The 26,652-nt window shown below is 43.3% G+C and overlaps 1 protein-coding gene across 1 annotated transcript; it reads right to left on the bottom strand.

Annotated features, from left to right (window-relative positions):
* Positions 1 to 10,960: 10,960 nt before the first annotated feature.
* LOC138603402 (semaphorin-5B-like) lies at positions 10,961 to 22,700 on the bottom strand. The gene is made up of 21 exons (XM_069675157.1): positions 22,556 to 22,700; positions 21,777 to 21,876; positions 21,614 to 21,659; positions 21,418 to 21,480; positions 21,240 to 21,338; positions 20,485 to 20,698; positions 20,122 to 20,407; positions 19,895 to 20,030; positions 18,599 to 18,806; positions 18,303 to 18,510; positions 16,757 to 16,874; positions 16,485 to 16,669; positions 16,195 to 16,338; positions 15,961 to 16,108; positions 14,532 to 14,757; positions 14,182 to 14,403; positions 13,939 to 14,109; positions 12,143 to 12,292; positions 11,874 to 11,909; positions 11,414 to 11,625; positions 10,961 to 11,331 (listed from the first exon to the last, which is right to left on the bottom strand). Exons 1-21 carry the CDS (start codon positions 22,698 to 22,700, stop codon positions 11,170 to 11,172), a joined length of 3,279 nt encoding a protein of 1,092 aa, XP_069531258.1. The 3' UTR covers positions 10,961 to 11,169.
* Between the last annotated feature and the right edge of the window lie 3,952 nt (positions 22,701 to 26,652).

Genomic DNA, 26,652 nt, shown 5'->3' with positions numbered 1-26,652 from the left:
ACTGTGGCTCTGATGATTGAATTTACACAACAATGAGGATTTTTAGGGGAAATGATCGCTAGCTTGAGTCCACCGAAACGTTTTATTACTTGGATATTTTGTACTTAATTAAATAAGTAAACTGTTCGGTTGTTTTTCTGTAAATACGCCAACCAAAATTAAAGCCTTCGTCTTGTTTCAAAGGTGGAAAAAGGTGCAACTTTCCTCTTTGAAATCTGAGTTACAGCCTGCGATTGGTAACAGAACCCCTCCTGTCAGTGCCCTTCAGCAAAGCACTCACATTTGGGATGGGCTGGGCCGCCGTCCTAGAAATCCTTGCATGAAAAAAAAAATGCTCGAGTTAATCTTGAATGGTGTCATCATGTAGTTTGTCCAGCAGAGGGCGCTCTGACTCCATACTTTACAGCCCTCTCAGCACTGTCTGCAGCACATGTAGCAGAAGCCGAGCACACAGAGGACACTAGGATTGTTTGACAGTATTAAAAGTGCTGCATATTCTTCAGTGCATCTTTCTCTCTGTGTGTTATATCCACACAGACTAGATCTGTTTTCATTTGAGTTTAAAATCCCCTGCATGACGACATATTGGTGTTTTTACCCCAGTTTAATTGGTATCTTTAAGATCCTGTTCTGGTTGGAGTCTAGTCAAAAAACCTAAAACAAGAAACCATCACAAGAAAATCAATAGCACAACAGTTATAAGTAAAAAAACAGCTTCCATAGATTGTCTCGGGGTCCAGACTTTTAAAGGCCGATATACCTTCCCACCAGTAGATGTCGCCACTTATCTGTAAAGCGAGTGTACCCCTCATGACTGAGGCCAGCCGTCACTCACAGCGACAGAGCCAGGGGGATGAAAGATGGAGAGACACGGTGATCGTCTGGAACAAAGTGGCTCAAATGTCGGCCGAGTTAACCGACAACTGAGGCGGAGCTATGATGCTAATTTAAGAGAATCTTCATCAATGCAGCAGAGTCATTAAACAACTGTCAATCACCCAAGAAATACAGTGTCACAGAGGGTAATGTCTGAAGACAGCAAGCCCAAAAATATTAAAAATGCTAACAGTGTTAGCTAACAGATGCTAACAGAAAAACTCGTACTGTGGTCCTCAAAGAGAGTCTGACAGGAGAGTGTGTGAGTGTGTTACTGAACAACAGAACGAAGGTTTGACCCGTTACCAGAGCTGTCATCCAGCTGTTTCAGGACTGCTCTCTAAACAGACCTCACTCTGACGGTTAATGATTTATTTTGAGAGCAGTTTTATTTAATTTAAATGTGACAATATAATCTAAAAGATATTGAAAACATGATTTTAATTTAAAGGTAAAATAAAATGGTAAATTTGGTCTTCAAAAAGTCTTTGGACCAATACGGTCTTAAGAAATCCTGAAATAAACTGGATGTTTTTCAAATTTAAAACAGACAAATGACCTGACAATAAATGTGCTTATTAATCAATTCATAATACAACATATTTTGTATTCTTTGGGGCTGTTTTTCTCAAATGAAAAATCATGTTTAGTGTCCAACAAACCTTTAAAACGTCCTCCCTTTTCTGCTCTTTTACTGGTACATTACTACCAGCAACTAACAACCTGTATATCAGGTATGAACCCTGTGTGGTCATGCCATACTCTGAAACAAGTCTTCCGACCCATACGACCCAACAGTGTTTCATTCCTACCCTTTAATACTGCTCTTTATACTACAGCGCCTTTGCTCCTGTAACATCTACTACGGCCACTAGATGGCACAACCTGCATAAAACATTAAAAATGGGTCATAACCACAGACTGTATAAAACGATGGCCGACATGACAGCTCCCTCAAAGTGAAGCCAAACCCTCTCTATCGCCCCCTGCTGACTGGCTGCTGTATAGGTCATAAAGCCCGCCTCCTCCATGTTAACAGATGGGACATGAGTCAAACTATAAAATCAAAATACATTAATTTCACACCTGGTTTCTGTCATTATAGTTAGTTCTTATCATGCTGATTTATGTCCAAGTGAGAAGTTTACTTTTAATTAGCTTTTTGATGCTGTAAAAAGGGGGCGTGACCTCATGATTGACAGCTCTGTTGACAAATGGGGCTCCTGCAGCGTTCTGTTCCCGAGTAGCAGAGAGGAGACGTAACTAACACTAACACTACAGACATTGAACTTTCGGTAAGCGTGAATATCTGCTTCAGACCGACACAAGAAGCTGTTCTGCTGCAGACTGAGCCCACCTGAGGGCTCCAACACGGCAAGGACACAAGGTAAAGGTGTGTTTTGGGAGGAGGAAGGGGTGGGACGTTTCTTAAATCTTTCAGTACCTGTCTGAGGATGAAGCTGGTGGAGGTGGTGCTGCCATCAGACCTCTTCAGTCGGCTCCTCCTTGAATAAGTCCCTCGATTCACCTGAGAGGAAAAAACAGCAGAAACACTTTTTAAGCAGAGAATGTCTCTGAATCTTTCTCCAAAGCAGTTTGTGTTTGTTATGTGTGGCTGAAGCTTTCAAACACACAGTGTTTCCTGCTAACTTTTCCTCTTCCCTCCTGACCGTCTCTCTTTTCCTCTTCCAAACAGTCCAAATATACCCTCAGAGTCCATCTCCAGGGAGCTGAATTAATTATCTGCCAGTGATTTGCCCCATTTCTGTTCCAGTCTCCAGAGTTAATGACAATGTCACTGTTAAAAAGTCGGAGCCTACTTCCCTGAATTTAATAAAACAGGGCCATAAATCTGGGTCACCATCTCTCTTCTGTCTCTCAAATCAAGCCAGGAGGAGCTTTGATGGATAAAGTTAGCCAAGTCTATGAATACACTGCTATTAATGTCAGAATGTAGCCTGCAATTATCAGACACGCTGAGGAAAAATGGAGTTATCAGTTCTCCAATAGGGGCCCTCCGCCAAAATCTGCTTATTTATATGAGAGTTTAAATATTGTTTCAGGTGTATAATTTGTTAACCTGTGTATTAAAGGGGTTTATGAGCACTTTAAAACATTATGTAAAGGATCCCTACAGAGATAGACCTTTTTGTTAAAGAGTAAGATCTTTATTTTAGCCAGAAACAGACGTTACATCGCTCTCTTCAAAAGCCACCAGACTCCATTGAAAAAAACAGTGATTTTACCTTTGCAGACCATGGGAGTTGCTGCTCTGCTGCTGCCCCGACTGGTTACTTTCTGTGCAATTGTGTGACTTTGGTGTCTAATACAGTCAGTCCAGATCCAACATTATATTTGTTTAACTTAAAAAAAGAGTAACCCATGGATGCAGCAGTAGACCAGCAACTCTTGTGTTCAACAGAGGTAAAATCGCACATTTTTTCAATGGAGTCTGGTGTGTTTGAAGAGAGCAAAAAAAATCATCTTCCTCCGTAACAAAAAGGTCTATCTCTGTAGGGATCCTTTCTGTGATGTTGTCAGACACTTAGAATAACAATCTGAGCCTGTCAGTGGAAACAACAAGAACTTTAAGTGGATGCACTTTTTGAAAGATTGCGTTGCAGCCATTACGGCCTGTTCTGCAGCTTCTACTAGCTTACCAATCTACTGTATCTAGGTTTAAAATTACTAGAATAATCCTTTAAGTTCTTATAGAAAAATATGTATTATTCTTGCATACTTGGTATTAAGTGTGTAGTCCACCTAGCAGCATTTCCAAACATGTACATTTTATACAACTGGTATTGGTCACTGAAACCCAAATTGGTGTCTCTGCAGAAGGAGACGGTTAATCACAATCAAAACACAAATATTTATCTGCTTACCATACAGGTCAAAACTCTGATTTAATTCTCATACCTTCTTTCTCCAGAGACAATAAAAGAGTTTAATAACTCATATAACTCAATAATGTTTCTGTCATATATATGACTTCACCATATAAATGTTTAACGACTGAAGATTTTAACACGTAAAATGAATCTACATATTTATCCATGAGGCCACTAACAACTCAACTGAGGAGCCTTACGTCCATGCAGTATGGACTTCCATAACTTTAGTCATTTTACTTTAAGGTGTTTTTTTTTAATGTAAATTTAAAAGTATTAAAGTGAAGTGTTTCCTGTTCCCCAAGAGGCCTAATGTGTGTCCTTAATAATTAAGAAAAAACAACATAAAGCTGATTATATAGTTAAAGAACTAACTCGGGTCTAACAGTGAGTCATGGCGTCTTTTCTGACGGCTAACTTTTTAGTAAAAGGTGTGAAGTGTTTAAAAGTAAGCACTAGTTTCTAACACTTTTTAATAGTGTACAGTGAGTCAACCAGCTTAGGTCCACCTTATATTTGGATGTTACCTGGACAGAAACAGAGGTAACGAGTGCTTAGTCAAAGTTTTTTCTATGTAACGACTGTTTAAAGTTTTATTTTGAAAGTCGTAGTGATAAATGTCCTACCTGAAAAATGGGCGCCTGGATGCCCTCGCCAATCTTGTTCCGGATGTAGATGTGTCGGGACATCTCTGCCAGCACATCGGTCCAGAGGGCTGGCTGCTCCGGTCCAGCCCAGCGGAGGGGTTGCGGGTTCCGGGCTGCGTGCTCCAGCTTCACGCGACACTGCACAACATGAGCGCTCGCGAGCTGCTGCTGCCGCTGCTTTCTTTAACTGTCCACCTCCTCGAGACAGGTGTTCCCGCTTCTTCCTTCCTTCCTGCTGCGCGCGCGGGGAGGTGCATGCACGCTGCTGTCGCTCGCGCCACTCAGAAGCAGATGCGCCTGAGTGATGGACGGAACTATTTTAGAAAGCAGAGGGGGGGCGAGGGGGGCTTAATTTAGTCTGAGAGGCAGGAGGTCTTAAAGAGGAACATGGGACTATTTTAGACACACAGAGGAACTATTTTAGGCTTAAATAAGCAGCAAAGATTGAAAAAAATACGCTTTTAGGCTGCAATTAATGTAAAAAATAAATAAAAATAAATTACCAGCTTTTATTTTGTAGAAATCGGGCTTAACTGTACTTTAGATGTGAACTTAACCTGGTTTCTAAAGGAAAGCCAGTGCAGAAACTGCATTCTGTCTAATGTCCAGCAGGGGGCGACTCCACGTTGCAAAAGGAAGATTGCACAGAAGTTTGTGAGGAATTTACCCTACTTCTCTCCTGATTTATTCCCTCAGTAAACATTTTCCTAATGAGTTTATGGTCTCAATCTCTAGTTTCAAGTCTCCTTCAGCACAGCATGAGCCAAAAAACAACATGGCGGCTGCAATACAAGTAAAACACAAACGAAATCACTTATAAAGTCCATTAACCGGAGGACAGGTGAATTTAGCGCCAGCTAGGGGCTCCCCTGGCCACCAGAGGGCCCCAAAGAGTGCTTTAAATGTGTTTATGATATATTCTGTTAATGTTAATCATAAAACAGGCGGTATTAGAGCACCGTGATTCCTTAAAATGCAACCCATCTTCAAAGATTGCATCTTTCTGCAGCCCAAAAATAAAGTAGGGGCTTCTTATTCGAGTCATTCTGTCGTGCTCTAGTTCTACATCCTTTTATATTTAGACCCCTTGGTTCCAAACTACACAAAAAATACATCAGGAATACTGAATCTGTGTCCCGCCCCTTTGACGTCTCAGTCAGACTCTGACGTACATGGCAGCTCCAGCTTGATTTCAGAAGTAGGCAACTGGGTCATTCATGCTTTGAGATCTCAGCACAGTTTATCTTCAACACACACGTCTGTCCCCCGAAATCTCTGCAAAAACTCATACCAAACATTCGCCCCTGAATGCATGCACTCTTATTTCACTGGATTACACACAGAGCCTCATAAGCCCGTGTCTGTTGATGCTTCCATGTTGGTGCAGAACCTTATTTTAGATTTGAAGACGTCTGAAGTCATCCTGCATCATTGGAAGCAGCACCAGTATTGTCTGTGTGCAAATGAATATGACAGGTGATTCATCCCGCTTTATTTTCAAACATATCTTATTAAAATTCAGATTTTTAAAAGCTAATTTAATTGTTTCAAAATGCTAAAAACTGTATTATAAATACTGAATTTATGACTTTAAATGCACTGAGTTGCAGGTTTAAAGGAATTTAAAGTGTCTTTAATTTAGTAGGTTAGTAGTTTAATTATCACCACATTTACATATATATTTTAATGTTATTTTCATAATTTAGTAAGGTCACTATTTGACAGGGTGCGCTCTGCCTGTAATGGCTCTGTTGATTAAGATTGGCGGAGTGATATTGTTTATTTGTCCTACGTTCGAGACAGACATAAAAGGCACTAGGAAACAGCGGAAGTTGTCCCCGTACTCTACTTTACCCACATCCCGAAAGTTAATGTAATTAACTACATAAAGTTTAAAGTTAACGACAAGACAACCCAGTGTAAGAGAGTTCACCAGCGTTACACTAATATTAATGCTACTAACAGGCTTATTAGAAACAGCTGCATGTTGTTACGCCGTTTGTCCAGCAGATGGCGGCATTACCAAAATAAAAGCACCACAGGATGTTTACAGGCGCAGGTAGAGGTGTGTTTTCTCTGCTGCAGGCCAAGATGGTGACGCTGTTCCATGAGTATAATGTTAACACAACTTATTGATTAATATATTAGAGTTCTAACTTCATAGAGGAGATTAAAAATAATGATGTAATCAGCAATTTTGATTTTGAAGTCATGAAGAAGCCAGAAGTCTGTTTCCAGCCTCTTGTAAAAAATATAGTTTCAGGTTTTTTTTAGTTTTTAGTTTTACATAATTGTTTCTGGTTTTTTTGACTATTTATCAGCCTTAATTAGATATTTATAATTATAATAATACAATTTATGTCACATTGGATTTATAGAAAATGAGATAGGCATTATGTTATGACATTTAGAGACTAACAATGAATTAAAAAAAGCACCTGTCAGGATTATTTGGAAGGTAATCAATAATGAAAATAATGTGAGCCCTGTTTAAGAGTTTAACTGTATTTATTTAAAAAAGAAATGTAATTAAAGGTTAGCACAGAAAGTGTGAATATCTGCAGTGAAATAGAGCCGATCAAATGTTTTCTTATCTTATCTGACAAATTGTAGCAACAAATTATTTTTGGAGGAAATAGAAATATCTAATGTAATCTGACATTTTTGTTTCTGCAAAGAAAGCAGGATAATGTTTCTGTTATTACAAGGAAATTGATTTTGGTGGATTTCATCAGCAGACACATTTTACATCTGATTTTAAAAAACCTGCAAAGCAAACAGGAAACATTTGAAGCCATTTGGCAGGTTTATACTTTTCTAACTATTCTGCTGGACAGAAATAACCAGGAACACTCTGCAACTTCCATCAAACATCTGCAGTCCATATATGTGGTCTACTTCCTCTGCAAGCTCCCTAAGTGTGTCTGCACTCACCTGGTCAAACTAAAGTCACTGTGCTGAAAATAAGCACCTCCTCCTGTATCCAGCATCTATTGAATGTATGTATGTGGAGTAATGGTTCACATATGAAGCACTTTGCTGTCTGACTCCGAGACAGCTGAGGATAAAGAGTGCATCACTCTAAAAACAAACAAGGCCACCTGCAGGCGAGAACAACCGGGTAACCTGCAAAATAAACGGTTATATTATATATTAACAAGCTAACACACTAAATACATTAAACCTGCTGAACATCGGCGTGTTAGTGTTGTAAATATAACAAGCTTTCCTGGTCGCAGCTAGATTTAGATCCTACTGTAAAGTGCTGGCTATATGAGGCATGACACTGGCATGCTACCTGTATGGATCGGAGTGCATCCTCGATGTAGTTTTTAATATTTATGAACTTTTGCTCCAGTTTTTTTAAAGTTGCTAAATGGGAGGAAAAAACACACGCAGGTGAATAAATGTATAAATATGGGGCAGGAGTTCAGGAGGGTCGTCTATTTTGATGTCCTGGTGGTTTTAACAGCAGATTCGGAGAGAAGAGGAACGCTGCTGACTGGACTTTTGGAGGAGTCTGTCTGGGTTTGAAGGGGTCCAACAAACAGAACTTTAACCACAGACACCTGTATGTGACTTAGGAGGACACTGCGCAGTAGTGATGGTTGTAGTGGTGGTTGTAGTTCCTCCTCTACTCTGCTACTCGGGAACAGAACGCTGCAGGTGCCCCATTTGTCAACAGAGCTGTCAATCATGAGGTCACACCCCCTTTTTATAGCATCAAATAACTGATTAAAAGTAAACTTCTCACTTGGACATAAATCAGCATGATAAGAACGAACTATAATGACAGAAACCATGTTTGAGAAAGATGTATTTTGATTTTATAGTTTGACTCATGTCCCATCTGTTAACATGGAGGAGGCAGGCTTTATGAGCTATACTGCAGCCAGTCAGCAGGGGGCGATAGAGAGGGTCTTATTAAACATGGTTACACGACAAAATGCACAAGAAAATCTATTCTACTGATCACTTGTAGCACCACTTAGATTGTTGAATTTCTGCAGGTCTCAACCTCAAATCTGCAAACAGGTGTCTTCTAGCTGTTCCTGAGTCAGGGGTCAAGGGTCAAAGGGACCTTGCTTGTGCATCAAAGTGTTTGAAGTGGCTTCCTGAGGGTCTGAGGCTGAATCAGCTGCCCCTCCCTCCTCCAGGTGCTTCTATTATTCATCAGCGGAGCTCTCTTAACCTGCACACATGAAAAACATTAGAAGCATGGTGTACAGGACAAAACCGTGGACCTCAGCGACTTCCCAGCATGCCTTTCTTCTCTCAAACAACTCAATTATTAAAGACACAGGGGACGCTGAGGGACTGAAAAGAGCATCTTGTACCCGTTCAACTCTTTTAATAAATCAAACTTTTTGTGACATGTGTGGTTCAGGTTTTAACACACTTCTGCCTCCAGAATGGATTTATTCGTCTTTTTGTTTACAGTGAACATTATACAAAAATATAGAGTAACAAAAGTTTACAGTGTCCAAAAGGCAGTGTCGAGTCAGATTCACATCATAGTCAGGAGACGCGTCTTTAAGGAGGAAAGTTAAGGATCTATTTTTCCTCGTGAGTGATTTTTTTTGTAGAAGCCAAACACATAAAAACATGTCCTGTGTATTCATGTTAGTGTGCAGTGAAGGCTGAAATCGTACTGATTTTCAGGGCTTGTTTGTTTCATGCTACATTACATTTTAAAGGTGAGAAACACCTGAATTCAGTTCTTGGTATTTACAATTTAAAAGCACAAAATATGCAACAAACATTTATTTTACAGCACAAAGAAACTTAAATATTAACAACACTGTCCGGGGATATTAACATTATTTCAAACTGCCATCTGTCATCGTAGAATCATTTCTGTTATTCTGATGGTGTTTGGTTTAATGTTTGCGTCTGCAGTAGGAAGCAGGAAAATGGAAACCATGCAGACATGGTTCAGGAATGGTTTGAGGAACACGACGAGGAGTTCAAGGTGTTGACTCGGCCTCCAGATTCCCCAGATCTAAATCTAATGGAGCATCTGTGGGATGTGCTGGACAAACAAGTCCAATCCAGGAGGCCCCACCTCGCAACCTACAGGATCTGCTGCTCACGTCTTGGTGCCAGATACCTCAGCACACCTTCACAGGTCTAGTGGAGTCCATGCTCGATGGGTCAGGGCTGTTCTGGACCTACACAATATTAGGCAGGTGGTCATAATGTTATGGCTGATCGGTGTTTGCATGCATAATGCAAACATAATCCACATGTTGTTGCAAGAAAACAACAGCTGTGTGGAGAACAAACACAGTTTTAGTCCACCTTTCTCTCCTTCAGTGACAGAGCGAGTGTTAAACATGATTAAAGATATAAAACTGTTTGAGCTGCTTGAGCGAGTTAAAGGGGAGTTTAAAAATACTGGAATTCCCCTTTAATCCATCACAGTGATGCATGTTGTGAAACACGTGAGAGGCTGATATTTACACGTGCAGCTGTAATATTTGGTGATTTGTGAACAATGACCTTACTGCGTAAACATCCAGAGAGTTTGAGCGTGTGACAGAAACAATGTCCGACGTATGCAGTAAACTTCAGCTGACACAGAAGCTTGGTAACAGTGTACAGTACAAAGTGAGGTGAGTCAAGAAAGTGTCCTCTTCAGTGTTGCTTTGTGGACTCTGATAAACATTAAAAATTAAAGCAAATATGCCAAAAATCTGTTCATTTTTTTGCTAATGTTTCTTACAACGCACTGTCATTTGTCCCGAAGATATCCACATTAACATGTCCGAGCCTTAAAGGATCCGTAACACCCCCCTGCTGAAACTAAGGGAGGAAAAATCAGGTCTCTCCTCAGTCCAGAGGAAACCAAGGTGCACACAATGTCTCTTTAAAGCAGAGTCCTGAGCACCAAAGGAGCACCTTCATGCAGGTGCAGCAGGAGAAAGACCTCGAGCTCGCGCCACTGCACTCGTGTCTTTGTGGCTTGCACGTAGATGCATCCAGAGCGTTTTATCGCTCGCTGATCATTGGCTCATTGTCTGAACTTCTTTTGCACAAGAAGCAAGCACATTAGAAGAACAGGAGGAAACAACAAGGCCAGGCTACCGGCGTTCTGTTTCAGCTGTGGTGCGCCTGTTCACCTTGCAAGTCACACGTGGGCTGAAATCTCTTACAACAGCGCTATGAAGTCAAATAAACAGATGTTACTGATATTTAATGACAATGAAGGGGATGAAAAGGATGCCGAATTGACTTCATCATGATGCAGATTTGTTAAAAGTGTGAATTCATGCTTTGTCGGGTCTGTCTGCAAGACGACAAGAAAACAACTGATAAAATGCTCGTTTTTTGAATGGAATTTGGTTTGACCCAGATTGATTTCTTTTACTCGATTTGTGATGGTCGTCCATGTTTCCTGGCAGCACGAATTTGTATCCAATCGCGCTGCACAGAGAACATGCGCTGCTCTCGATCTGATCTCTGCGTAAGGTGCAAAAAAAAGGGTGCAACTCGTGCAAAAAGCTGCACATAATGTGCATCATTTACTCAAATTAATTAAGAGCCAATGAGTCTCTATGTACAGCTGGTGAACTTTCTGCTGCAGAGGAAGAAGTCTCTATCAAACTCTGTTAAGATGTTGCTGCAGATTATTTTTTATGTTGGCCTCATTAGGAAAATGTAGTAAACCCGGGTGAATAAAAGTGAAACAGCAGACAGGATCTGGAGTGTAAGATTGTGTTTGGGTGAGTGAAGAGGAAGGGTCTGGCCTCCCCTCAGCTGTGCATGTAGGTCCTGCAGGGGGAGTCCGGGTGGAAGTCGTACTTGCTCAGACTCGGGGGGTAGTAGGTGGTGGTGAACATATTGGTGGGCGGCAGCGGGGACGGGAAGTGGTTGCACGTCTCCTCGTTCACGTGGAGGTTGTTCTTGTTGAGCGTCTGCGACGTGGAGACAAAAAGAAAGTTGAGTTGTTCACCTGTCTGATAAAGGTGAGGTTAGTGTACAAGTAATCCAGCCCACCTTGAACTCCATGGGGATGTACTTCTCGTTCTTTGGCGCGGCGTTGCCCTGCTTGTTGTAGGTGAGGTGGTTGGGGGTGCTGGGGTGGATGACGGCCGACTCTGCTGACGGGCGGTTCAGGTGGTGGCAGTACGAGTAGGTGAGCGCTGAGAGCAACGCTGCTGCGAAGAAACTGGCCAAACCGACAGCGACCAGCTGGAACAAAGTGAAGGCTGAGACAGAGACGGAGAGGGGACGAATTCAGCCTCTGTATTCTTTCAAATCAGGTGTAACTTTGCAACAATAACTTGGTGTTGCTACATGTTTAGTGACAGTAATTAAACTGCAGTGATATAGATTTACTGCGGGAGTGAAGGCAGCAGATGTAGTGTTGTGAATAGAGGATAAAAGCATGCAGAATGAGAGTGTAAGCTGGGAGGAAATCACAATGAGTGTGCAGATGTAATTAGTTTTCACTCACTGCCACAGCTCCCGCTCTCCTGTCCCGGTAAAATAACTGAAAAGAGACAGAAACACATCAGTGTAGAGAAGTGAAATCACTGCAGCTCCAAAAGATCAAACGACAAAGTGACGAGAGAAAAACGAGGCGAGGCAGAGCGCTGACATCTCAATTAATCAGTTAATTTCTGCAGAGGAAACACGTCAGCATTTACCGTCTGATTAAACCTCTGTGTGACTCAGAAAGTAGCAAACTTGTTCAAGGAGTGAAGGAATAAAAAGCGTGCTCACCGGGCACCTCGTGAGGCTGGCACGGCCTCGACTGGGTGATGTTCCCCTGGCAGAGGCCGCCCTCAGACTCCGGGTCCTCTCCGCAGTGACGAGTGCGATGCTGCAGACCTTCATCGTCACAGTCGCCCCACCCTGTCCACTCACCCCAACCTGGGGACAGAAGACGAAGGTAAAATTTGGGGGCTTTTTATGAACCTCATTTATTCTCTGACTTTCAGCCGAAGCATGCTGGGATACACTCTAACACAAATATTGATTCAGTCTCCCTGTGTGGAGCAGATTTCCCATCAGTGTCCACACAAACACCATAACTCAGTCTGTGGAGACAGTGTGAACGGGCGGAGGGAATTTATGGTGAAACAATAATGATGAACGAGAGAAAAGTCGAAGAGCACCTTTAGAAACATCGTGACAGAACAGGGAGACGAGGGCGGTTGGTGCAGTTTTCTGGTCATTTAAAGGTCACAGGAAGAGAAATGTAACATTGAGATGTTGGTGTTGTTGATTTCAAACATCTAAACGTCACACACTTTCAAGTGAGGAGAAGTTTTCCGTGGATTAAACTTAAATAGAGAAGTTTTCCGTCTACGTAACAGTGAAACTAGTAAACACCTGTCGAGTCTGGACTTTACAGTAAACTGTTGAAGAGCAGCCTCCTCCTCTCCCTGCTCGTCATCCATCTGTCGATGGAGCCGAGCTCCGTCAGTGTGGAGCTCAGTTGATGCCTGAGAGCAGAGAGCGGAGCTGCAGACAGCTTCTCTACACAATCAGACACGAAACAAGAGCAAACTGCACGAGCTGCAACGTGTTTGTGCTTGAATATCATCAGCGCAGTTTGCTGTGTGAATCGAACCTTGAGACGGAGAAGATTGATGAGAATTTATGGAGCTATCAGCGGCTGCAGTTCATTCTTAGTGAACTCCTCCCTTAGTTTTGAAGCCAAAAAAACCTGCTCACTACACATTATCCCGCTTCTTACACGGCTTCTTACTCACAGTTTGACACAAATTATTGATTTTAAAATGATTTTATTCATTTAAAAATGATCTTTCCGTTTAAGAAAGGTCAGAAGGAGAGCTGCATCCATAGCAACGGTTAACTCTGTAGCCTTCTTCTAGCTGTTTTCACTCACGTTAAATAAAAACATGATGGTGCTCTGATGGTGAAGTGAGACACGGTGAACCGGACCGCAGGAATCAGCGCAGCCCCTGATGGAGGTTTACTGTCTCGTCACACCGCTGTATCCCGTACTGTGTTCTGTTTAATGTTTACTTCATGTGACGTCTTCAGTTTTGTAGCTCTCTGTCGTAGCTTCAGGTTTTGCATTGTTTAACCTTCATGTCTTTCTCTCCTCTGTTTTTGTCTCTTTTCTTCTGTTCCCTCTGTAAGTCGACGTCAAATTTACCGGACTTCTTTCGGCGGATTGACAGGAGTACAGTTAGTCCTACGGATCGTGTGATTAGAGCTGCATCCCTAGCAACGGTCTGCTCTTCATAGCAACGGTCTGTTATCGAGAAATGTTTCAGTAAGTATTTGTAACTATCCCAGCTGGAAATGTTTTGTTCTAAGAACGTTCTGAGAATGTTGTGTGCGATGTTCTGGTAATGTTTTGAGCGGGAAGTTTTTATTTGGTTCCAAGAATGTTCCTTTTAATAGCAGTAGAACGTTCTCTGAAAACATTCTCAGAAAGTTGCAGTGAGAATGTTCTGACATCCCAGGCCTCAATAACATCCTGAAAATATCTGAAGAACGTCGCATCCTGATTTAAACCTTCCATAAAACATATGCCGTCATACCTTCACAGGTGTGTGTGTTACACAGCGCCTCCTCCGTGTGCAGCCCGATACAGATGTCTCCTCCACTGGCAGGCAGAGGGTTACTACACGTCCGAGTCCTCTGGTAGTGTCCGCCCCCACAGCTGGCCGAGCACTGCGACCAGGAGGACCAGCAGGACCAGGCTCCGTTCACTGCAACACACACCCATTTACACACATGTTCTGCTGCTGCAAAGACAAAGAAAGCGAGGTGTTTTCTGTTACCTTGGCAGGGCTGAGTGTTGCAGTCTTGATACTCCACGGGGGATCCCACGCAGGCGCTGGGGTTGGTTCGACCCTCTGCCGTCGAGCAGCCTCGTTTACGCGTTCGGAAGCCTGTGGAACACTGCTGTGAGCAGGTGGACCACATTTCCCATGATCCCCAGCGTACACCTTGGGGCTGGGACAGAGTTTGACCACTAGTCTTCACCAAGCCTTCGACCAGAGCTGCAAAATACAGTAAATTTTTATGCCTTAACTGAGTGAGAGGACAGTAGACATTTTAGGTTTGCTGCAGAACAGGAAGTTTAAAGGGTGTTCCCCATATATGTTCCCCGTCTTTTTCCAGTACTCACAGTCAGTCTGGCAGGCTCCAGACCCGTCGTTGGGGCAGAACCGGGTCTCCAGCTTCTTCTTGCCCAGCTGGAGCTGCTGAGGGTCGGGGAGCAGCGCCCGACAGGTGTACCTGAACCTCTGCTCCTGCCTTGCCCCATCATGACTGACGTTGAATGGCATCCAGGGGGTCCAGGGGGTGTTGCGGCGCACCTCAGGACAGGCGTCCAGGTTACAGGCCTTATACTCCTGGAGAACAGGACGGAGGAAACTTGTTATTATCTCATGAATCAGGAGGTAGAACTTCATAATTCATAGTTTTTTTCCACTGACAGGCTCAGATTGTTATTCTAAGTGTGTGACAACATTACAGAAAGGATCCCTACAGAGATGGATCTTTTTGTTACAGAGGAAGATGATTTTTAGAAGCCAGAAACAGACATTACATCACTCTCTTCAAAGCCACCAGACTCCATTCACAAAAACAGTGATTTTACCTCACAATGGAGTCTGGTGGCTTTGAACAGATAAGCTGCAAGGAGTTTTAAAAATACTCTAAATTACAAGGTTGGCCATTTTTTCACAAGGTAATATCCTTTTCTGGAACCAGAAACAGACGTTACACTGCTCTCTTCAAAGCCCAACAGACTCCATTGATAAAAAAAGTTATTTTACCTTGAGGAACACAGGAGTTGATGGTCTACTCCTGCTTGATCGGTTAGTTTGTTTGTGTTGTTGTGTGACTTCGATCTCTTTGAAATCAAACACAATGTTTGTGTGACCAACAACTGTACAAAAATCTAACCAAATCGAGGCAGTGGTAGACAAGCGACTCCCCTGTTCTGTATAAAGGTAAAATGACTGTTTTTGTCAATGGAGTTTGGTGGCTTTGAAGAGAGAAGTTGCAAGGAGCTTTGAAAATACTTAAAATTACAAAGTTTTTCCCCCAAGGTAATATCCTTTTTTTGGAACCAGAAACAGATGTCACAGCCCTCTCTGAGAGCCACCAGACTCCATTGACAAAAACAATCTTTTAACCTCACAGAACAAAGGAGTTAATGGTCTACTCCTGCTTTGATTGGTTAGTTTGTTTGTGTTATTGTGTTACTTTGATGGTTTAAATGGCTCTCTGGAATCAAACATAATGTTTGTGTGACCGACAATTACAGAAAAAAACTAACCAAATTGAGGCAGTGGTAGACAATTAACTCCCCTGTTCTGCAACATAAAATTACTGTTTTTGTTAATAGAGTCTGGCGTCTTTGAAGAGAGCGATGTAACGTCTGTTTCTGGTTCCAAATAAGGGTTTTACCTTGACAAAAAGGTTTATATTTGTATCTTGACCGTGGCTGAACAATCTACTTTAGTCATTTAGACCCAAAAACATGTAGAAATAGGGCCGTGTTTCCTCTTTAACCTTGTATATTTTCAATTAAACAAGCTCTATAGTACCATGGAACATCCGGGACAGGTGTTCCCATTCTCACAGGTTCTGGTCCTGGAGTGGACCCCCCCACCACATTCAGCACTGCAGTGAGCCCAGGGACCCCACGCCGTCCACAACACGGGCAGGGGACAGGGCTTCTTATCATTGCACAGCCTGGAAACACAAACACAGAGAAGCTAATGACGTTAATGATGTTTCTTTTGTGTGTATTTCTACAGTTTAAACATGCCCCTCCTCACCTTTCCTCTCGACCCTGGCCGACACAGATGCGACCCCCGTGGCGAGGCGAGGGGTTGTTGCAGGACCGCTGCCTCACTTCAAACCCGATGCCACAGCTGCTGCTGCACTGACCCCAGGAGGACCAGGGAGTCCAGCCGCCGTTTCTGAGGAACAGAACCCAAGAAAGAAACATACAGTCATTATTTTGGAGATGGCCAACATGACAGCTGCCCAAAACCTCTCTATTACAATATCGTAATAAATAAATAAAGAACAAAGTAATGGATTCGTTAAGATAAAGAAGGTGTACCTGGAGCAGTTTGCCACCTGAATCGTCGACCCCTTACATTGGACTCCTCCGCACCGAGCTGCAGGTCCGTCGCACGAGCGGGACCGACACATGCAGCTGCTGACCGAGCCCTCGCCGTCATCGTGGTTACAAGGCTGCCATTGTGCCCAGGGACTGAAGCCGCCATCTTGAGTCAGGTTCCTCATCTGCAGAGAGGGTTTACAGGGGGAGAAGAAGAGGTCATATTTTCTATAAGATTATATTTAATCCGTGTGTGTGTGTGTGTGTCTTACTGGGCACTCTGTGATGTTCTGTGTCCACTGGTTCATGTTGGAGCTTTCCTCGAAGGTGGTGCAGCGCTTCTGTTTGAGGTCCCAGCCGCAGTACGGGTCCCGGGCCTCCATGCACTGACTAACATGAGAGCAGACAAACAGTCAGGCATCGCTGCATTAGCAGAAAGTCTTTCTAAATGACATCACAAGCTTTATTAGTCTGCACATTTCTGCAGCCTACGTTTGTCAACATGTCCTTTAAGTGTATTTATTATAAACAAATGGCTGCTCATGCTGTTTCTGCTCAGACTCCTGCCAAAGTATGAAACATGGACGACTGACGAAGCCGTTTGTTTACAGGGAAAATTAACCAGGCTCTTAACTTAATCATCGCTGTCAGCGTTTATTGCGAGCGTGTCAGACTTGGCCTTCCACACGTTTGTGTCTGTAATCGCAATAAGTTCATAAATCTATTTAAGTAATTTCAAGCTGAGTTATTAAATTTGCACACTCACAAACAGCAGCAGCAAAAGTGTTTATACCTGCATGTTTGTTAAAGGAGAACTGGGACCTATTTTTTTCAAGCTGTCTAAAAGATGTGGAAGTGGTCCATTAGATCTTTTGGCTGGAGTGAAACAGGCTGTAATGGCTGAAACGTAATCCAAAGTTTATCAACTCAAAGTTCTTGTTGTTTCCACTGACAGGCTCAGATTGTTATGCTAAGTGTCTGACAACATTACAGAAAGGATCCCTACAGAGATAGACCTTTTTGTTACAGAGGAAGATGATTTTTTTAACCACAAATAGACGTTACATCGCTCTCTTCAAACACACCAGACTCCATTGAAAAAAAGGGCAATTTTACCTTGCAGTACAGGTGACTTTCTGGTGCACCTCTGCCTTATTCGATATGTTTGTTTGTATTGCTGTGTTTTAAATTGTTAGTTTCAATCATACACAATGTTAGTGTGAAACAATAACACAAGAGGAACAAACCAAAAGCAGCAGCGGTTGACCAGCAACTCCCATGTTCTGTGAGGTAAAATTGCTGTTTTTGTGAATGGAGTCTGGTGTGTTTGAAGAGAGCGATGTAACGTCTGTTTGTGGTTTAAAAAAGGTCTATCTCTGTAGGGATCCTTTCTGTAATGTTGTCAGACACTTAGAATAACAATCTGAGCCTGTCAGTGGTGGACGTACTTTGTCCACCACTTACTTATGTTGCAGCCATTACAGCCTGTTTTGAGGCTGCAGGCTGAAGCAATCTTCTTTCTTTTGGTCTGTATTAGTTATTAAGTCCCAAAAATATGTAGAAAATAATGTTCCACTGTCAGTGAAAAAAAAAAAAAAAACTTTTAGTGGACGCTCTTTGGATTAAACTGCAGCCATTGCTGCCTGTTTCCCTGCTGCAGGCTGAAGCAACCTACTTACCTTTAAAGACCCTAAAACATATAAAAATAGGGCCCAGGTTTAAAAATATGAGAATATCCCTTTAATAAACCTAAAGTTTTATAAGTCTGCCCCACTAATTATTCAGATAAAAACACTCCGTAGTTTTGAGTGTCTGTACCTTTCAGTCGGATAACTGGAGCAGCGCTCTAATGGGATCTTCACCAGTCTGTCCTCCAGCCCAACAAACAGCGATCTGTCACCCTGGAGGATTTTCAGGCTCTTGATTGGTGCGATTTTCCCCTCAGGGAGGATCCGGAGCTCCTCCAGGTAGCAGCCATGGAGGCTTTTATTGGTGGTGGAGAGAGCTTTCATGATGGTGCCATATTCTGAGTGGACAAGGCAAAACAGAAGAACAATATATCACTTATTTACCCCCAATCATTCTAAGTCTGCCCTCACTCCCCTCTGACTCACCTGTGCCAATGTACATGACATGGTAGAGTCTGTCCCGGCCCTGCACGATGTCCACCACCAGCTTGGAGAAGCGCAGGTTGTCCTGCGTGAACAGAGGGTTGATGGTGACCGGCTGGACCACGTCGTTCATGAGGAAGAGTCTCTGGGCGTCTTGGAGGCTGCGCTCGGTCAGGTTCCCCCCGGGGCCTCCCTCCTCCAGAGTGCCACACTGAGCAGCCATGAAAGAGGAAGAAGTGTCAGGTGTGAAGGATGTAAAATCATGGTTTTTAAACATGTTTCTGAGTCTGCAGGAGGGTTAGGGTTATACAATGGTATAAATAAGAACATTCAAGAGAAATTTAGAGAGTTTTAAAACCAGAAACAGCTTTTACTTCACTCTCTTCAAAGCCACCAGACTCCATTGACAAAAACAGTCATTTTACCTCGCAGACCACAGGAATTACTGCTCTACCACTGCGACTTTTAACAAGTTTGTTGGTGTTTTAGTGTTACTTTGTTGTTTCAATCTGTTAGTTTGGACACACAACCGATCAAGGCAGCAGGAGAGCAGCGTGTCCAGAGGTCTGAAAGGTAAAATTGCTATTTTTGTCAATGGAGTCTGGTGGAATTGAGGAGGCACGTTAAATGTGTTTCTGGTGAAAAAAAAACACCTGTCCCAGATGTTCCATGCTGCTGCAGTGCTTCTTTATTTATAAATATGCACAGTTAAAGAGGAAACTCTGCCCTATTTTTCCATGTTTTGGGTCTACATGACAAATATGTACAAAAAGTGCTTGAATTGCTCCAGTAGGTTGCTCAGCCAGCAGTCAAGACACAATTATAGACCTTTTAGTCAAGGTAATATCCTTTTTTTGGAAGCAGAAACAGATGTTACATCGCTCTCTTCAATTCCACCAGACTCCATTGACAAAAACAGCAATTTCACCTTGTAGAACATGGGAGTTAATGGTCTACCTCTGCCTTGATTTGGTTAGTTTTTTTTGCGTTAATGTGTGTATACAAACATTGTGTTGGATTGGAAATAACCATTTGACATCAAAGTCACACAATGATCCCAAAAAAGTCCACCATTAACTCCCATGTTCTACAAGGTAAAATTGCTGTTTTTGTGAATGGAGTCTGGTGCATTTGAAGAAAGTGATGTAACGTCTGTTTCTGGTTAAGAAAAGCATCTTCCTCTTTAACAAAAAGGTCTATCTCTTTAGTTTAGTTATCAGACACTTAGACTAACAACCTGAGCCTGTCAAACAGAAACATTTGCAACAATTAATCTTTTTGTTTTTGTGTCTGTGTTACCTGAAAATTGGGTATGGGGTTTGGTGTGGAGAGCCAGGCAGTGCGGGGGTTCTCCTGGTAGCGAAAGGGCCCGTTGAAGGCCTGAGTGATGGAGCTCAGGTTGAAGGCACAGATAGCAGAGGCTGAAATGCTGTTCCTAAAGGAGGAGAGGAAGGAAACATGGCAATTCAATAAGAAACAAAGCAAGAAGAAAAGAGGGAAAGAGGTTTCTCAGTAAAAACACTCACACATTTGTGGTGAAGATCCCGTAGATCAAGTCCTGCTCCGGCAGGTAAAACGTGCTCTGCAGCTCGTTGAAGTAAAAGGGGATCTCTCCTGAGCGCGAGCAGTTGAGTCGGGCCTTCATGAAGGTGGTCCACGTGTCCTCCAACAGGAAACGTCCGCCCATGTCGTTCTTACAGACCCGGGCCACGCGGGAGACCACCATCTTCCCGCAGTCGTTCTCAACGGCGGTTTCTCTCAGGAAGAAGTAGGCGAAGCGGCCGATCTCGTACACGGACACAAAATGAGGCTCTAAAGGACACACAAGATGTCATCCACTAAAAGCTCAATGGAAGCCTGACAGAAAGACAGATCAGTGTTGTGTTTACCGTTCAGCCATTTGGAGTTGTACTGTGCGGTGCGAAGCGGCGGCATGTTCCCGAGGCTCCTGTAGATCACGGGGTCGCGCCCTGAGAAGTCGATGACGGTGGCTGCGTACAGCTCGCCCCGCTCCGTTATCATGGCGGTGGAGTTGTGCCGCGGGTCGTACGGACATCGAGCCACTCCGTTCACCGTGTCCAGCACCTGAGTCATGTTGACGATCTGACCGAGAGAAACAGGATGTGAAGCGGGGGAAAGGAGAATCTGCTGCTTCTGTTTGAGTCTGCAGCACATTTCTACATTAATTACAGAAGTTTGGATTTATTTGTCAGGATGTAATGATGCATTCTTCTGCTTTCCCAAGATGCACAAAGCAGAGTATTCATTTCAAAAAGCAAACGTTAATCAATTCCAGAGCGTTAATGGATCTTCATAAAAATCGATCATGTATATAAACACTTTTCGGGATTGTAAAGCCAACAAAACCTATTAATCTTTGATTTAATCAGCAGCAGATTAACAAAATAATGAAGTTATTTATCAGGTACAAATGCAGCAGAAGTTTTCTGACTTAAAGGCAAACATTGGGGTGTTTTTATTTAACTTTAGTGCAAAATTTAACTCAGAAAACTTAAAAAAAACCCATGAATTTCTGTTTTGAAAAAGTTCTGAAGGTGGAAAAACAACTCCAAGATGACAACAGCCAAAATGCCAAATGCCTGGTAGCTACGTCTACTTCTCATACACAGTCTTTGGTACCAACCTGCCTGGTTATGCAGACCGGGGTGAAAGCGTTTGTCCCGCATGTGAGCAGCGTCGTCCCACTTATTAACAACACCCGGATGTAGTTTTGACACTCCTCCTGCAGACAGCACATTGATAAAATGAAAAGAAAGGACAAAGACGGAGTTTCTTCTGTGTATCATGTAGCATCACACTACCTCAGACTTCCCCTTGCTCTGACACGAGCGTCTTGTTTCTTCATCAGGTGCCCATTCTGTAGCCTAGGGAAGAAAAAACACAACAGGTTATAAGTAAATCTGTGTTAAAGAAAAGCTAAAGAGCCAAAAAACATTATTTTGTTACTTTCTATTTTCTACTAATTTAAGTAAGTTAAGTCTTCTCGGCTAACGTTACCTGTATGACTGAAGCGTTGTTCAAACTCAGTCTGAACAGGAAGTTTCTGTAAAAGAGGTTTTTAATGTTAAATTGTTAGAGGGTCTTTTCTTCTCTCCTGGTTTTCAATTCCAATCAATCAAATATTGTTACTGGATGCTGTCTGTATGTAGTTATTTGTCACCTTGCTCCCACAACGATCTGGCCTCTGCTCAGGTCCAGGGCCAGCTGGGAGAAATCCTTCGCTCCTCGGTGGGAGAACTCGGACATCCACGGCCTCAACGCTGCACAGAGGGAGAGAACAAGAGGATGGACGAGGCAGGGCCGTTATATGAGGGAAGGAATGATAAAAAGGGCAAGTGACAATAAAGAGGAATAGTGAGCAAAAGGAAGAAGATATAGCATCTATTGTTTGCAAGGGAATCTTTCAGCATCAAACTCACTTATAGCTCTCGAAAAGGCTACAAAATCTGCCTTCCATTATCTCTACAGCTCACTAATAAACACATGTTTTTGAGATCTTTTTTTAAAGTTAGAAACAGGTTACATCGCTTTCTTCAAAGCCACCAGACTCCATTGATAAAACCAGTAATTGTACCCTGCAGAACCCAAAAGCTGCTGTTCTACTGCTGCATGGATTTGTGAGTTACTTTGTGTTATTGTGTGACTTTGATGTTGTAAATATGATGTTTGGATGCAACACAACATTTTTGTAGCACACAAAAACATAGCCAAACCAGGCAGCAGTAGACCTTGAGCTGCTGTGCTATGGGAGTTAAATCCACTGTTTTTTCAATGGAGTTTGGTGGCTTTAAAGAGAGCGATGTAACGTCTGTTTCTGGATTAATTAAACAGTCATATCTTGATATTAAAGTTTATCTCTGTGTTGCTTTTATTTTGTACAAATTTAGACCCCAACTGTGACCCTCTCCTCTCTTTAGATGTTGAATGACAGCGACTCACCTTGGTATGAAACGACAGGATGCTCCTTTCTGCTGCAGTCTGCTGGTTTGATGTTCGGCTGCTGGGACAGACACACGGACGAAAAGACGACCAGGACGAGGCCACAGGGGGAGAGAGGCCACGCCCCCCACCCTGACGTTATCATAGCTACAACCACATCCAGTCTTCTTTCAGGTCTTCAGGAAACACCTGTCGGAAGAGAGGAGAGGTACGACATCATGAGCATGTGACTTCTCCAGATATTTAGGAGTTTTCTGAGCTGTAAACATACATATTCGACTTTAAAGATCCATATTTTAAACATGCACATGCTCCCTGGCTCCCTGTCCGCCTGTCCATCAATCTAAATTAGTCCCGCCTCAGTCTGTCTGCTCTGGGTGTCCAGCCTCCTCGTCTGTGTCGGCACGACTCGGTCACGGCTAATTCACCTCAAAAGGCCCGAGCCGCCGATCTCTCTAATGCCGACCCTCAAACCGAGGGAGCCATCAACAGAAATCTTCATGACTGAGGAGATCCTTTCAGAGACGAGCCCGGGCCCGGAGCCAAACACGGGGGTGTGAACTCTGAGCTGTGAGCCACATGAGGGGTCTTTGTGTCAACATCAGAATCCATTTATGAACATCAGATCTGCTCAGGGACGGTGATATGAAGATGATTAGCTTAGGCACAGGGGTCGCAGCAAAGAGGAGGGCTGCAAAATTATATACGTCTTTTTATCTTTTTTTTTAGACCAATTTCCAAATAAAACCTTTTATAAATAAAAAAACGTTCACTATAAATGATGAGAAACTTTGCTGAGGTCGTGGAGTCAGAATGAAGTGAGATAAACAAACACTACTTGAGGTTAGGGGCTCTATGCTACATTAGCTGCAACTAGTATTGCAGCTAAGAGTGTTGCATTGTGGGTAATCTCTATTTACAGATTCTATATTGTGTCAGACTACAGCCGATGGGATCCGAGATCGCACTGTGGGTAATGTAGGTTTGAACCAAATACTGTATTAAAAGATGGCCGACATGACAGCTCCCTAACAGGGAAAACAAACCCTCTCTATCGCCCCCTGCTGACTGGCTGCAGTATAGCTCATAAAGCCCACCTCCTCCATGTATCCTCCACTATAAAATCAAAATACATTTTTCTCAAACTTGATTTCTGTCATTATAGTTAGTTCTTATCATGCTGATTTATGTCCAAGTGAGAACGTAAATTTTTAATTAGTTATTTGATGCTGTCAAAACGATGATTGACAGCTCTATTGACCAATCTCCTGCAGTGTTTCAGAGTAGCAGAGTAGAGGAGGAACGGCGAGAGGGGACGTAACGAAAACAATCACTACAGTCATTGAAGTTTCCATACCTGTGAACGTTAACCTCAGACCAACACAGAGAAGCTGTTCTGCTGTTAAACACGCCGGTGTGCAGGATCCTTGCTGTTTTTCGGTAAGTTAAGTGTGTGTTTGGGTTAGCTAAAGTGGCTACAGCTGCTCCATCCGCCGATCTCTACTGCGACTCTGGCTCCAAATTGGGGGGCTATTTTGGCATCAATTCTGTACAATGAGAGCAGATGGAGACGCGACGTCCATCTATATATACAGTCATTGGTTTGAACAGGAGGATTGCATGGAAAAAAATATAAAATCACTGGTTTTGATCCGTTGCATGGGCTGTGTGAAGTGTGCAACCGCACAGGGTCCGCAGGAACACACATGAGAACCTGGCAACCCGTGCTTCGCATCTTGCATTTTTTTTTTTTTTACTATAGACTTGACTTCTCTTTAGCAACTTCTTCCAGCTCCTCCTGGGGGCGTTCCCCAGTGTTCCCAGGCCAGGTGGGACATATAATCCCTCCAGTGATGCTCAGCTGCATGTGCTGCAGACAGCGCTGAGAGTCAGAGCGCCCTCTGCTGGAATAACTACATGATGACACCATCTCTAAAGCATTGTTTTCTGCACTATATATTGGGAAACACATACGCCACTATGATATATCTGTGACAGGCCTGTTGGCTGATAATATCGGCCGCTTTAAGGCGTATTGGTTGAACAAACAGTTAAAGAGTAACAGCTGAAAGAAGCTTAAACGTTGGGCAAACTGTCAGCTCAGGACTAAACAAAAAGCTCCTAAAGATCAATAAGTGGAGCCGGTGCAGAGTTAAATAGAAGTTAATTAAAATTAGCATTTCAAACTTTATAAAAAAGATGACTTAAGTTCCTCTAAAGCTTCTTCATGCCCCCTCTAACGTCTTAAACCAGCGTCTCTGCAGCTGCTGCACTCAGTAGAAAGGCTTCAGTGAATGTGCGCCTGTCTGCGGCTCACCAGGACGACTGAATGTGTGTGCAGCAGAGGTTTTTCAGGCCGCTGGGTCCAACATTGCTGCTTAATGAAGCGACAGGAGCCGAGCCTCCACCGCTGGCCCTGCCTTTGTTGTGAGCCAATGCTCCTCTCACCGTGCAAAGGCCGGCCGGTGAGAGGCCTTGTGTTCTGGGACTTGTCCTTTCAGCGCTGAGAGGGGGGGAGCAGCGGCGGACGTCAGTCAGATTCTTCAGGGGCAGAAGGAAATGTTCAAATGTAGATTCTCGCTCAGCTTGAAGAGAGCTCGAGAAACAACCCGTAAGAAGATAGAGGAAGGATAGACGTGAGCATTTCTGGCTGTGACACCTTGGTTAAACTTTGGTAGGTTTAGTTGAAGGTAAATTCAGACACTTTTGTACGCCCAACCATCCAGCCAACCTTCTTCTTCAGAGGCTTTGCAGCACTTTTACAAAATGATTGTCCTCCTGTCCGTCCTCTCCAGCCAGATTTCCAACTCTAATGAGATCTTCATTGAAATTTCCCATCCATCCTAAAGACTCCCCTCGGACTTTCCTTCTTCTTTCCCCAACTACACACACATACATCAAGATATATGTTGCCTGATTCCCCGATCTGCTCAGAAGAACGTCATTTTTTAAATCATCCTAAATATGTTCAATATCTGGTCCGATATCCTGCTGTGTGGGGGGAACCCCAAGGACAGCCAAGCACGTGCTCTGTGGGTCGTCACGTGGAACCAAACGATAGCCAATCAGGAAGCAAGCTGACTGAAGAAGGAAGCACAACAACCACAGCCATGGCGACAAAAGCAAACGTGCAGCAACATGTACATGTTCACGCCGTCTCCACCACTTCATCCACAGTTTCTTCTTTTTTCTTCCTGCCCGTCGTCCGCCATGTTTGTTTACTCCAAAGTCTCGTTCACAGTCTTTCTTCCTAAACTAAACCAAGTAGTTTGGTGACTAAACTTATAGATTTAAAGGGCCAGTTCGCCAATTTTCAACCTCAGTCCTATCATGCTATCATGGGGAGCTAATGCCATTATGGTCATTATCAGTCTGTGCCTTTGGAGGACGCTATCCGCTCCAATGGGCCCTGGAAAACCTCCGCCAGACTACGTAAAATGCGCCATCTGCCGGAGGCCAGGGAGCTCGCTAAACTACACTTCCTCAATCTAGGGCGCCCGCCTCTGATGTCATGTCTCGTTCAGAATCATCAGGTTTGAAATGTAGACTGCAGACCTGAAGATTTTTTAGACGATCCACCGGTATATTCTCATCGTATTTCAGATTCTGTCCCGCTCTGAGCTATCGCCTGCAGGTAGTATATCACTCCAGCGTCTCTCGCTGGGCCGTTCCTTTCAGAGGGAGGGGCGCAATGCATGCTGGGTGTTGTAGGAATGTAGAATGGGTGAAACCACGAGCTGTTTGGACAACTTCCTCCACAGCTATGGCGCCAATTTCAAATATTATTGCTTCTATGGATTACAGAGAACACCAGCTTTGACTGACAGCGGGAGAACTGCTCCTTTAAGGATGTGTTTGTCATTGGTGGATTAAATCAGGTAGGATCAAACAGTAAACTCAAATGTAGCTCAGATCACCAGGGGTCCAAGTTTTGGGTAAATTCATATCAGTCAAAAAAATCATTTCGTTTCCAAGTGTGTTTTCAGGTATCTGAGGTTTTGGTTTGAAGGCCGTGTCGACAGAAAGCAGGAAGTAAGAACTTGTTTTCTTGGTGCCAGGAGCGTGTAAGAACATTCATTCATTCATGTCGCTGCCCG

The sequence above is a fragment of the Semicossyphus pulcher genome, unplaced genomic scaffold, assembly GCF_022749685.1.
Source record: "Semicossyphus pulcher isolate SPU_LCO1_2020_fin unplaced genomic scaffold, fSemPul1.0.p SCAF_24, whole genome shotgun sequence".
Taxonomy (NCBI): domain Eukaryota; kingdom Metazoa; phylum Chordata; class Actinopteri; order Labriformes; family Labridae; genus Semicossyphus; species Semicossyphus pulcher.
Note: the sequence above shows the minus strand (reverse complement) of the source record. Positions and strands in the feature narration are given on the sequence as shown.

Coding starts and splice junctions, on each gene's coding strand:
- LOC138603402 (XM_069675157.1), bottom strand. CDS start 22,700: ATGATAACGTCAGGGTGGGGGGCGTGGCCTCTCTCCCCCTGTGGCCTC. Junction 20,408..20,484: donor CAACTCCAAATGGCTGAACG/GTAAACACAACA, acceptor TGTGTCCTTTAG/AGCCTCATTTTGTGTCCGTG. Junction 18,807..19,894: donor ACCCCATACCCAATTTTCAG/GTAACACAGACA, acceptor ATGGCTGCTCAG/TGTGGCACTCTGGAGGAGGG.